Below are 14,216 nucleotides of genomic sequence, written 5' to 3'. Positions count from 1 at the left end.
TTTTCCAAGAGGAGAAGTAGAAAAATTAGTCTTCTGACAAGTCTTGAGGCAGATTTTCCAGAACACATAAGGGCAAAGACTTCCTGGCTTAATTAAGTCTTTCAAAATGCACTGAAACCCAAGAGTGACTGGTGTTGAGCTAGTGTCATAAGAATTGTTTAATTAGTTTCATTATCAATATATTCTCAGTTTCAATATCTAAGGGTCATGGATCAAGACATTAACACTCATTTTAAGAAGGGAGATTTTGTTAAAACTTATGGAAAGTCTCTAAATTTTAAAGTGAAGACAGTAATTCTTGCAATGGGTAATTCTTACCCATTTCTTATGAAGATGGAAGTCAGAATATGTTTTGCTGGTTAACTGGAGTTACAAGTCGGAAGTATGACAAAGTCTTGAATTATTCAGTGCAGTTTGGGCATTCAGCAATAAAAGTGAAGCCCTTCAGCTATAGCTCATTTTAAAAGTTGAAGCGAACCAAATATTTTACATTCAAGTACAATACAACAACTGGCATAAATACATTCTTGTGGGATTTTCAATTAGGAAAATATTTACCCTGGCCAAAATCTCCTCTATGCTACTGTTTAACATTTAACTAAACATTCTCTTAAAAAAAAAAAGAAAAGGAAAAGGAAAAAAAAAAAGTAATAGCATGGTTGTCTTTTATCAGAAAACTGGCAAAATGGACCCCAAAACTCCATCCCAATTCTTTTCCTCTATTAAATGCAATTTTGCCTCCCTCTCCCCTGATCTGTCTTTTGTTTTATGGGTTGCTGCATTATCAGCCCACCATTTTGATTCGTGTCTATTTAAATAGTCACTCTGATTTCAGAGGTCTCCCATAACTTTTTCTTTTCAGTCATTGAAGAGAGATAGGCACATTCTGGGATTATGTACCTCTATCGTTAATTGGCATAAATAGTTTTCAAGAGCTGACTGTTTCTCTCCATTGACAATTAGATGGTGGTCGACGAATTGATAAACCTAGGTACCCGCCTTTTATAGTGTCATTTGCACCATCTGGTTGTCAGTTACCCACATAAATGTTAACTTACTATAAACATTTCAATCAAAGACAAAAGGAGTGGGTGGAACTTATTCTCTACAAAGTTTTGGTTAAATTCAAATATAATATTTTTTTCTGATTAGAAAGTAAAACATTTTTTTTGCCGTGTCGTATATAACTTCTGCAATCAATGGGTTTATAGTACATTACATAAATTATTTGTACTCTATTCTCTGTGGGCAAAGGCAAGCACACTTAGTGGTTAGCATCCAAATGAAATTTAACCCTTCAGAAGTACTGCCCTTCCTTCCCCTGTGTCCTTTCCCCTCCCATACATTCAGTAGATGAGCTTCTTCTGGGTTTGCCATTTAACTTGTATCTAATTTTCTTTTTGACAGCTCTTTCTATGGCAGATTCTCTTCTTATTATAACTTTATTATTATAACTGTATTTTTTTTCAGTGTTTATGTACATGGGGATACATTTGTTTTCGTTCAATGCAAATAGAGGCTGTTAGATGCTTCCCTTGTATTTAGTGCATTAAATTAAAACAGAGTACAGTTCTTGGAGATGAATCATGTTAAATGGAGACTTTTCTTATACTATTTTACAGGGGGACAAAGGAAGCCAGGGCGAAAGTGGTATCCAGGTACATCAACTTTTTTTCTAGTCAAAATCATCTGATAACACTTAATAAAAGTGCTAGTAGTTAATTAGGATTTTTTTTTTTTTAAAATTAAGCTCTACAAGAATTTTGATTGAAGAAGAGTAAAAGCACTGAGCCCTAAATCTTCTTCAAACAAAACTACCCGGTATGCCCTGTATGAATTTCCAGCTATGTTTTTTGGGCTGAGCAGGTTGTGATGGCATTTGGTGCAGACCTTGTGTGGCTCCAGCAGTGACGCAGGCTTGGGCATATCGGTTGTGTTGCTGACCTGGGGCACAGGGACAGCACCCACCGTCCTGGGACAGGCGCTGTCCCTGCCTGCTCCAGTCACCATGGCACCACATAAATCCTCATAATCAGTAATGCCACCTGGCCTCTGCCTACTATTATGTTATAAGCAGTGGCATTTTCCTCCTTCTTATCTAAAAGTCATGGAAATATCTACAAGAATAGGTGAGGATACTGTCACTACTCATATCCTAACTGCTGTGTTTTCAGAACAGATATTGTATCTATCTGTACTGGTTCTGCTCTGAGTTCTTGAAGAGTAAATTTTAGATTGATTGGGCCCAGCTCTTGTGTCTTTGTGATATTTTTGATAGTTTAATTATTTCTCCCAAATAAATATATATTTTAAGAAAACATGCTTCCTTTCTGAAGGGACGAAAAGGAGAGAAAGGAAGACAAGGAAATCCAGGCTTACAGGTACTGTCAAAATGATAATCCTAGTTCACGACAGCTATGATTCATGTTTGTTTCTTAAGATTATTTTCATCAGCATAAGTATTTATTTTTTTGTGTGAAATATATTTACATAGAACATGATTACATAGTTGTGTTAATTACCTCTTAAACACCTTAAGTATTTTAAATATAACAAATACAACACAAGTAGAGAAGATGTGCATAGGGAAGGACAAGAGGAAATGGACATGAGTTGCAATGCAGGAAATTCCAACTTGATCAATGGGAAAAACATTTTGCTGCAAGGGTGGGTCAGACACTGGAACAGGCTGCTTACACAGGTTGTGGCAGAACCTGGCTGGACACAGCATTGAGCAGCCTGCTCTAGCTAGATCCACTCTGAAAAGGAGGTTGAAATCCTGGAGCCCACGTTTCTGTGGCTCAGGGATATTATATCTTGGGAAACAGTCTGGAAGTTCATTTTCCTGTGTTATTTTATGAAAGAGTTCATTATGGAAAATTTTCATTAAACTGTTACAAGTAATATAAAACAGATAACAGCACAAAGTGGCCTTTGTGAAAAGTTGTAAGAGTGATGCTTGTGATGTTAAGATTTTGTGTATACCATGCTGCACTTTCACGCAGTTTATTACCCCCAATAGTATACTGAGAGTCATTATTGACATCTTCTGTGCACATAAATTACAGATGTTTCCTGTTTCAGCTGCAAATCAGTGAGATCCTATTATTTCTCTTTTCTTTCAATTCTGAGCCAATGTATTCTGATTGTGTCATAGTTGGCTATCTTGTTATACCACAGAAAATAACTGTTAGTATTTATAAATGCTTGTAAACTACATAATCTATGTCATGTCCAAACAGAGAAGTATTTGTCAGAGGTACGTATCTAAAACTAGACTTGGAAGGAAGTCACCGTTGTTTTTTCAGAATTACGACATTGATACAGCTGTCTGTCTAGCAAGAAGGAGCTGATTCCAGTGGAGCATGGGCAGGAGGTCTAGATTGTATTTTAGCTTGGTTTTATCACTCTCAGGGGTATGTAGCTTGACAGGAGCCTGGTAGTAAAGCTAAGCAAAAATTTTAAAAAAGAAATAGTTTAAACTAAAAGGCCAGTGACTGTTTTTAACCAAAAGTAATGTCATACTCTGACATTCTACAAATTAAACTTTCTGGGCTTTACCTTTGCAAATAATAGACCCATTTCCATGAGTCATTTATTATTTTAATTATAAGGTGAAACAAACAAAAAACCAAAACAAAACACTTTTTTTCAGATAGAATGATACAGCTGAGTAGCTGTTGCTTGCTTTATTTTATTTTATTTTATTTGGAGAAAGCTGAAAAAATAATACAGGGCTAGTGTAAAATTGTTTCCCATGCTTATCTAGTTTGGCCAGCAACCAAAGAATCAGTCATTCAAATACTTTGTTAGACAGTACTAGGTCCTTCCAAGGTTTCTAAAGCCCCCAGGGCTCCTCCAAGATATAATATAGATTCGCTTGTCCATCAGCAAAGTGAAAAAACCTGTGCTAAGCTGCCAGCTTGCCTGGCATTTAATGATCAATAACACCATTGAACCATTCGGTAGAAATGGCACTACAACCATTTGCCAACATGCAAAATCTGGCTTACAAACTCAGTTGGTATTTCGAAGGCTCTGAGCTTGATTTCTCTCTTGTAAGACAGTACGAAGCATGCACAAAATAAAGTTTCCTTTTGCTAGAGCACAAAACTTTATTTCTTTTGTCTTTTGTCGAGTAAATAAGATTTTGTCTATATATGCTACTTCTACACTAATAATATGTAGATAATATATGCTACTTCTACACTAATACTTCTACACATAATATATATGCTATTTCTACACATGGTGTATATTATGTATGATATAATCCCAAGTTACCCTTTTGGGATATGGTATTAAAGTATTACTAAAGTGTTGGTCCACCATGATATAAATTTTTAATTCTTATATACAATTTGTTTTTTATACAAATAGAAATCAATCTTTAAAAATTAACATTTGTGATTAATTATTGAAAGCAAAGGAAAAAAAAATGTTTTTTTATTCCAAGTAACTTGGCTCAACTTGCTTCTTTTTTTTTTTTTTTTTTATTAATCCCCCAAGGGAATAGAAGGATTAAGTGGAGAACAAGGAGAGGTATGTATTTTGTAATGACAGAGTATTATAAAATTATTCTATTTGTTTCTGCAAATTGTGTTCTGTAAAACATATATTTAAAGTCTTATTTCCATACTCACATGCATAAGCAATAGAAGAGAAATTATTTGAAAATATCAGAGAATAGAACAGAAATAAGTATTAGTTAAAAGACAACAGATAGCAAAATGCATATTTCATGAAATGCAAAATTAAGAAAAAGCCAAATATACCTTTAAGAGAATAAAAAAAATCAGAAAAGGAGCTGGTTGAAGAAGGCAAATAGTAGAAGAAAAAAAAGCTAACTTTTGGAAATTTAGAAGTCACAAAATACTGGGTCAAAATGATCCTTCTTTTTCAGTATTTTACCTTCAGCATCAGCCAATGCAAAAATACGGAGCACAATACATAATGAAGATCCTTCCTCTTATGTTGCTTCGCTCATTTTACCAGTCAACAAATTCGGGGCATTTAAGCTGTAGATCCAAACTGTTGCATTTAATGTCAATCAGAAATTTGTGTAAAACCTTTTGAACTGTGATGATACCCTGACTGTACTTTTAGCTTCCCTAAAAGTCTGTGACAAGGGCTTCCACATCTGAACTATTTATCTGTGCATTTCAAACTTGACCAGTGAGATTTCTTTGTGTGCCTTTATTTCAATAAAAGGAATTGTGAAGCATATAAAAATATTTTAATTTATTTTTTAGAGGATTCTATCTTTGAGACTGACTCAGAAAATGCAAGGCAGACTTCTTTCTTTCTACTACCATGTTTACACAGGAATGATTTCCAACTCAGCCTGAAACTTGAGGGGCATATCCGGAAGCCCACTTGGACTTGTCTGGCAGAAACTAAATCTGTTGCTCTCTGGGTTATTTTTAGAAGTCACATCTCTTTTTCTTATCTAGTTCTTTTTGACTATTGTAGATATATTTATGGTCGGACCTTTCAGTATTTGTTTTGCACATTGTTTTGAGTGTTGGTATTTAAAAGATTAACTTTGTTAGTTGTTTTTGATTCATATTTAGTGAAATCAGGGTGCATGCTGTCTTGTTAATATCATCTTGCTCCAGCTTTACCTAGAGATGTCTTTGTTCAACCCTTTTTTGTTAAACTAGTGTTGCATATCAATAACTGGACATATTCTTCAAAGCTCATGTGCAATCAAATATTTAAATTGTCCTGTATGCTACTGTGGTTCTACAAAATACTTAAAATTACAGTTTTGCTTATAGGTGCTTTACTGAATTGTAGCCAAAATTGCTAAGGTGTTACTTGTGTACCACTGAAGTAGCCTCTTTACATGTTTTAAATCATGGTAAAATTTTGACAAATCCTTTCAATAATATTCTTACTGTACATTAAGATACAGTGATGTCGTGGTGTTTACTTATCAAACCTATAAAACTAGTTTATTTTCTGTTTTTATAAAATATTTTGTCATTTGTTACAGTCTGATTTAATAAAAAGTTTCTTCAGGCTGTAATTCTCAGCATTTACTAAGCTTTTTTCCTTTTTATTGATTTTCTTTGCCAATAGCAAGGGTCGATAAACAAGGCCACACATGAGATGTGGCTGAACATTACAAAACCATGATGCACTGCAGAAAATGTTCCCTCAGCAGTTTCATTTGCTTTTTGGCAGCTTTTTTCCCATGATGTTTTTTCTACAATAGATGCGATTTTCACAATACTTCGCTGGTTCTTAATGCTTTCTAGCTCTTTTAACATTTAATTCCAAATAAATCAACTTGCAAGTCAGATGTCTCTGTGTAAACATAACCCATAGCTGTAAAAGTAATTGAAATTAAAACAAACAGCTTCTGGCTACATGAACAACATTATTTTCAGATCCCAACACGTACAGCTTCTGGTATAGCCACAGGCAGCTACATGTGCTCCATATGTTTATCCCTGAGCCTTGCTGGCCTTGTGAGGGTATTTTTAAAATAGCTGTTAAGTGTAAAAACATTTGGAATTGTGTAATAGAAATGAACAAGTACCAATCTATCTGGTGGTAACTAGAATATCAAATCTCTGTGACTATAATATTCAAGTTGACAGTAACAAGAAAGTAAAATACAGCTACCCTGGAAAAAGACAGTTCTGAATTAGCGTATAACTTCTGTAAAGGGAGGAGGATATAGACTGCTGTTCAATTCATGCTTGGTATCTTACTGGTGGAGCATCTTCCCAGGAGTCTCTTAGGCATTTTACTGACATCTGTCGCATTTTACTCATTTGTCTGGTTATTAAGAGGAAAAACTGCCCGCTTTCTTTTAATGCCCTTTTTTTTTTTTGAGTGGGTCTTGTAAAACTAATGGAAGCAAAATATCTGCCTCCCCCAAAACAAACAAACAAACAAAAAAAAACCACCCTAAGAATGTTTAAAATGCACAGATAACCAGTCACTTGAGTAAGTTTTTCTGTGATGGCTTCTCACAGTAGGGTTGCGCTGCCCCAGTGGCATCAAATTTTATTTACAGCAAAGCTAAATGACTTAATGGAAGAACTTAGTTAACATGAACAGACAGCGGTCCTTTTGCGATGCCAGGTATGCAGTTCTGAGTACTTTCTCTTTCAGTAACTTGTTTTCCTCAGCTAGGTATCAGTAACCATGTCATGGTTTTGAGATATAAACCATCTAAACGTAGCAAGGTGAAATTCCTGTCTGTTAGCTCCGTGCATAAAAATGAGTAAGCAGACACCAAATTTGAACCTAGCTACCTGTAGTAATTCATTTGGAGAACTCTGGGCATTGTTACTAATCCATACCAATCCAGAAAGCTTTGAGTGAACCATATATATTTCTGATGTAAAGTGTTTTGATAAGTGCTATATAGAAGGATATAAAGTAATTTAAAAACATAATTTAAGAATCAGCATAAGTCTGTGAAGACTATATGCCTAAGTACTTCTTAAACTTGCATTGTTTGCTCCAGTAAGTTTGTTTGTCATATATAGTGATTCTGCTGCCTTGTTTCCATAATTCCATCAAAATAGTTGGAAAATGAGAAAGAAAAAGTTAAACTTGCTGGTAACACTATGCAGAAGCTGTGAAAAAATGGAAGGAAAAAACTCATCAGGGAGTAAAGACAGTTTACTAACTTTAATCTTGGGCATGTACCAAATTACATTCTACTGAAGTTTTGTTGGCTTCAGCGTAGGGAAAGAGCTCCACAGGAACTATTGCAGTAGGTAATCTCATACACAGAAGAACCATTGCTTTGATAAAGATACATACACTATTATTTTAACATTTTCCAGTGAAGCAAATGGACTACAGCTATCAATCATACAGAGAGTAAATGAAGTTTAAAAAAATAAAAAGCACCACCAACAAAACAACAAAAAACCCTAACTGAAATCAAACTATTTTTTCTTCTGTCTTATACTCTACAGACGTAGGGTAAAAGTCTTGATTGTTACAGTACATGGGAGGTTTGCCAAGAACTTCAATGGTGCCAGAATTTCACTTGTAATTTTTCCAGCCTTCTAAGAAGGATGTTAATGTACTGTAATGAATTATTCACTTTTTCATGAGAAATTAACTATTTTCTTCTATATGTTAATAATGAAGAGATTTTTGTTTTATATCAATTAGTCAGTCAAATAAGTCTCTTTAAGATGGAAATGTAGGTCCTTGGTAAATTATTGTACTGAAACAGTTGTTAAAGAATCTGAAAGCTTAATACATTTTAGTGAAATGGATCTAATCAGTATCAAATTAATTTTCAATGACAACTTGATTATATTAATTTTATGAAGATTGTCAGTGAAGATTTTCTCAGAATGTGTTTGCTTGGTGCTACATAGCTTCCAAATGGCATGTAAAGATATGATTGGCTTTTCATTGGTTCTCATTCCAGAAAGGTGAGAAAGGAGATCCAGGCATTCGAGGCATCAACGGACAAAAGGGAGAATCCGGTATCCAGGGTTTGGTTGGACCTCCTGGTGTCAGAGGTCAGCCAGGAGACAGAGGGCCCCCAGGACCACCTGGATCAGATGGAAAACCTGTATGTATGGGACCTCATACTTGTCATTTTGAGTACCTTAGAACCCCAAACTTACATGCTCTCTGTTTTTATAACTCTTCTCTGTTCAATTTAGGCACGAGAATTTTCAGAAGAATTTATTCGACAGGTGTGTTCAGATGTACTGAGAAGTAAGTTTGAAAGGCTCTTTCCTTGTTTAAAGTACTGAAGAAATTTCCTTGTAATTATAAAGATGCTTTCTTGAAAGCAAGATCAGTATTTTGTTCTGATTTATCACTGGTTTTCATACAGCTGTAGAAACACATTTCCACACCACAGACTCCATACTTTAGCATCTTGTTTCCTAAAGGTACCATATTGCATAAAGAGAGGAAGCTGGTTTTGTTTTACTGGGTGGATGGAAATGTTTTTATCTTTTACTGTTACAACACTTTAAGCAATTTTTTGTTTGAATTCTCACAGCCCAGTTGCCTGCTATTCTTCAGAGTGGAAGGCTACAAAACTGCAACCACTGTCAGTCCCAAAGCGCTTCCCCAGGACTTCCAGGGCCACCGGGTCCGAGAGGCCCCGAAGGTCCAAGAGGATTTCCTGGTTTGCCAGGAAATGATGGTATTCCAGGTCTGACAGGCGTCCCGGGTCGCCCTGGGGCTCGTGGGACAAGAGGTAATGTGTGTATGTGTTGTAGTTTCACACAGCCATTCACTCCCCCTGCCAGTGGGATGGCAGAGATAATCGGGAGGAAAAAAAAAAAAGTAAAAGCTTGTGGGTTGTGATAAAGACAGTTTAATAGGACAGAAGAGGAAGAGAAGTAATAATCATGATGGTGATGATAATAGAATGTACAAAGCAAGTGATGCACAATGCAGTTGCTCACCACCTGCTGACTAATGCCCAACCATCCTCGAGCGGCAGTTCCTCCCACCCCCGCCAGCCACCCCATTTTAATTGTTCCGCGTGATGCCACATGGTGTGGGACATCCCTTTGGTCAGCCTGGGCCAGCTGTCCTGAATGTGTCTCCTCCCAGCTCCTGGTGCACCCCCAGCCTCCTCGCTGGCAGGGCAGCACCAGGGGCTGGCTCTGTGTGAGCACTGCTCGGCAGCAACTAATGTTGTCAGCATTATTCCCATCCTAAATCCAAAGCACAGCGCCATACCAGCTACTACGAGGAAAATTAACTCTATCCTAGCTGAAACCAGGACAGCATGTCACCATGCTAATGGCCTTTATGACTTTGTTTTCTGCTTCCAGTTTTGAATGGGACTAGTGCAGTGGAGTAAGGGAATAGCTGGGTTTGTATCACAAAGTGTAATTGAGCAAAGGTTTCTTTGCTTTTGAAGTATGCATGTCAGAAGAAGAGAAAACACAAGAATGCAAATAGGTAACTAGTGTTCAGTTCTGTTGTACTTTCCCTTGATCTTTTTACAGAGATTTTTGTTTCCTTTATAGTCTCCTGTAGATATTTTAAACTGCATTTAGATTTTCTTTCTTTTAGATCAGATATGTTTAGACATGAGCTTCAGTGTATTTTCCATGTTTTCTAGTTTGTTTTCTTCCAAATTTCTTTGTTTCAGCTGTTTTAAAATCTGTGTTTATTCACTGATTATTTACTGTCTGCTACCTGTAGGCTGATTTTTGGTATATGACACCTTTATACCCCTCTTACTCCTGTTTTTTTCTCTCCTTTTTTCTTTTCATCTCATAAGGATTTTTATTCCTTTCTTTATGCTTTTGTTGAAAATTCAGGTTTCTTTTTAATAATACTGGTGAAGCTAAGGATTATACTTTTAGGTATCTCAGCCATACAAGCAGTCCAACTGATTTCTGTGGGTTTATTTACAGACTTAAAGTTAAAGTTAAATAAGGGAAAAATAGATATCTATGTTTATGAAGCAATTGGATTCATTGGGCTGTACTGGTATAAGAGAGCACAGATTTTGTCCCTCTCAGAGAGTACTTCTTTGGTAAAAAATTTAATTCTGCAGTGCACTGTAGAAGATTACCTATGTAGTGTGTATTCCACAGAGACTGTGGTGAATAATTTACACTTTCTTCATGCAACTTGTTAAAAACTTTGCCAATGAAAAGGCAATACAGTTAACAAATTTCTTAAATTCTCATCATCTATTCACTCAATTCACAGTGGCCACCTGCTTATTAGGTGCTAAATTGGCTCTTAATTTAGTGGAAGTGAGGATAATCAAGAATTCAGGTACACCATACAAGTTACAAGGAAATGAATATTTACATCCCTTTTTTTATTCAATAAATATTATCAAATGTTGACTTTCTGGTTGTTCTGATGAAAATATTCTTAGTGTGCAAAGATATACATGAATTTGCTAATCCACAGGGCTGCCAGGGAAAAATGGTGCAAAAGGCAATCAAGGAATTGGGGTTCCTGGGATCCAAGGCCCCCCGGGACCTCCAGGTGAGAGATGGCTTATTTGTGCAGATTCAGTGCATGCTATTTATTAAATTAAAAAAAAAAGTTTATACAAATATCAATATAGTTAAGAAAAATGTGAACAGTTTTTGTACACTTTAATTACCATATATCTTTTATGGCTGGAGCCTATCTCATGCATGCCTTTTAAATTGTCATAGAACACATTATTTAATATAAGGCACATCTTGTAGAGATTGGTATCTGAGATTCCCTTTTATAAACAGACAGGTCTTGAAATCAGACATTATCTGAAAACTGAGCCTTTATATAATCATGTGACTTGTAACCATTGCTTAGAGAAGGAAAGTATTCTTCCAACATGCAAAGTTGAGTATTTGGAAGAGAATTTAGAGCCTGATCCAAAGCTAGAGAAATAAATAAAAATCAGAGGACTCTGATTCATGCCCCAGTAATTCCAGATTATATGATAAAGTATAAGCATACCAAAGCAGATTTTCATGTTTCCTTTTAAAAGCTGTTTTTACTTAAAGCTCTCCATGCTTTTTTTATTTTTATTTTAAATCTTAATAAGATAACAGTTTTGCTATACACATATATCAGTAGTTTGTGACAAGAAGTGTCTTTTTCAGAAAATAAAACTTTCTTTGTCTTGGTACTTCAGCAAAGAGCACGGCCTCTGCGTGTCCATACTAGTTTCCATTTTAATAAAAATGTAATATATTTATTTCTTTTATGTGTGTCACTAAGGTCCAGAAGGTCCCCCGGGTATGAGTAAGGAAGGACGTCCTGGAGAGCGTGGGCAGCCTGGTAAAGATGGAGATCGTGGCACACCGGGAATGCCAGGACCAGTCGGACCCCCTGGAATTTGTGACCCATCACTGTGTTTTAGTGTAATTGTGGGGAGAGATCCCTTTAGAAAGGGACCGAACTACTAATTTGTGATATAATAATTTAGAGGAATAGGAATGGTGCTTGTCTTTAATGGTCTTTCAAGTCTCAGGAAGGTGACCAGCAATAATCCCGTAAACAGGATCAAAAGTACCTCTGACATTATAAACATTACAAATAAGGATCCCAAAGGATATACAATCCTTTACAAAAGGAACTCCAATAATTTTTTATAACTTGCATAAATTAAATCTCAAGTGTTTTTAAAGAGATCATCAGTTTTAATAGGAATAAAATTAACTATAATATTTGGTATTTAGTATTTAAGTGTCCTGTCATAGTCCTGCTGCCACTGAAGTCCTTTGCAAAACAGCTGCAGACTCCACTGGCAGCAGGATTAGGCCTTAAAAGGTATTGGTCAGGTGTAAATTACTGTGAAATTTTTCACATGCAGCCAACAGATACATTATTTGATTTTGAAAGGATGTGGCTGGCTTTAACTTCATATGTGTGTGAATTTCATTGGCTTGTGTACCTTTCATTTGTCATAGCTCCAAGTGTTGTGTGAGCAAAAGCATATATTTGATTTTTATAAATTAAGAGAAATATCTGGACTTGTTATAGAAATAGTATCACCTGTTTGCCATGTAACTCCCTTTTTAAAACCAAGGTGAAATGCAAAGGTAGAACTCCTACTGATTCAAGAAGGGCCAAGGTTTTACTGAAGATGGTACTTTCAGCTACAGAAGGTCAAAAAGGTCCCATGCGGGTGATTCAGTTTATATGAAAATATTTAAAAATAAAATAAAAAGAATGGAATATTGGTATAGCTGGCTTATAGCTGTATTTTGACAAGAATAATTAATAAAAAAGTTTGCACAACCCCACTGTAACAGTTCTGCATAATTATGGATTAAGTTAGGTACCCTTTGCTGTTTCTCCCCAAGGACTGCAGCTGCCAAATTGAAGAAGTAGGTTTACAAGGAGAAAGGTCTAACTGCTGGCTAACTAGCTGCAATGTTTGCTATGCTGTTTCCTTTTTCATTTTAAGCAAGCTTTGTGTAACTTTCTTTGTATGCTTTGCTAATAAGGTGTATTGCTTGCTTTTACATAAACAGCAAATGCACAGTTCCATGAGAATTTGAAATCCTTTTCTTAAATTAAGGCAGAGTTGTACTGAGCTTATCCAATGCTTTATAAGTGGCTTTTTCTAATGTGTTGTTTTTCTGTTGTCCTACTATCAGATTGGTAATATGCTTGACATTCAAGGTAAAATAAAATTTTGTATAGAACTGGTGGTGGTTTGCTGAGCGATTGAAAGAGTTGCTCGTGTCCTGTGTCACAGAAAAGAGTGATGCCTGCAACACAGGTAGGGACATTTCCACCTTCCAGCTGTGCCGTTTTTTTTGGTGTCCTTCCGTTTTCTCTGGATAAAACACCATCCCCAGGAGCAGAACCTCTCTGCCAGGCTCTTGCTGCATGGTGCCCAGTGGCTGCTGCCTGCCAAGGGCTGCAGCCTGTGAAGGGTGCGTGCAAGAGCTGCAGTGAGTAGCTTAGCCAAGCCACAGCCTTGGTCATACTGGAGTCCAAGCATTAGTCTCTCATAAACCTAGTTTAAAAACCTCCAGGATGATCCTTGAAAGACATCAACTTGAGAAATGAAGCTGTGCATAAAATTTGCTCCCCAAACAAGTGTTCCTTGGCACACACTGTGGGGCTTTGCTCACGTGAGCAAGTATTGACTGAATTTGTGTAAGAATGAATCTAGAAACCTTTTATTCACTTGCATTCAATCTTATGTTCTTTATTTTTGAGAGCTGGAAGCGAAACACATTGCTAGGTCAGGAAGGAATCAGGACCACAGCATGCTTTTTAGAACCTTTCTGAGCTATCCAGTCTGTGTGTTAATTTAAGTCTATGTTTAAGACACCTTTTTCTAGTAAGATGTATGGTTTTGTGACTAGTGAGCCATACCTTTTGGGAGGTGTCCTGGGATGAAGTAAAGACAACAAAAGAGCAAGTCCAAAGGACCTCTGACTGCAGTGAACAGAAGCAGAAAAACAGAATTCCGTGCTTGTAGGAAATCCTAGTGTTTGCTTCTATTGTAATGTAAAACACCACCCGTATGTTCTTCTACCTCAGAAAAATAGTGAAAAAAAAAGGAAATTCTGGAATATTTCACTTTTTTTTCCATTCATCTACACAAAACATTTCCTTCTATATCTAAACACTTCAGTTTTATCAAGTGTAAGAAAAAAATTAACACAATGCATTTGACCAGCAAAAATGTCTTGATTTGTTCAACCAGTCTGATTTTTTGGTAATCTAGGTTATGATTTCATTTATCAAATTCACATACATACCTGATTTCAAAAGCTGCT

General features: G+C 36.2%; 1 protein-coding gene across 1 annotated transcript in view; it reads left to right on the top strand.

Annotated features, from left to right (window-relative positions):
• The window catches only part of COL21A1 (collagen type XXI alpha 1 chain), a 130,546-nt gene extending 117,419 nt beyond the window's left edge, over window positions 1-13,127 (top strand). The window contains exons 23-30 of the mRNA XM_083828287.1: window positions 1,623-1,658; window positions 2,337-2,381; window positions 4,510-4,542; window positions 8,414-8,560; window positions 8,655-8,709; window positions 9,002-9,202; window positions 10,891-10,968; window positions 11,695-13,127. Coding sequence (XP_083684413.1) covers window positions 1,623-1,658; window positions 2,337-2,381; window positions 4,510-4,542; window positions 8,414-8,560; window positions 8,655-8,709; window positions 9,002-9,202; window positions 10,891-10,968; window positions 11,695-11,882 — 783 coding nt within the window. The 3' untranslated portion in view covers window positions 11,883-13,127. The remainder of the gene's footprint in view (window positions 1-1,622; window positions 1,659-2,336; window positions 2,382-4,509; window positions 4,543-8,413; window positions 8,561-8,654; window positions 8,710-9,001; window positions 9,203-10,890; window positions 10,969-11,694) is intronic.
• Window positions 13,128-14,216: the final 1,089 nt, after the last annotated feature.

The sequence above is a fragment of the Anser anser genome (genome assembly GCF_964211835.1).
Source record: "Anser anser genome assembly, chromosome: 3".
Taxonomy (NCBI): Eukaryota; Metazoa; Chordata; class Aves; order Anseriformes; family Anatidae; genus Anser; species Anser anser.
This window is presented reverse-complemented; position numbering and strand designations above follow the sequence as displayed.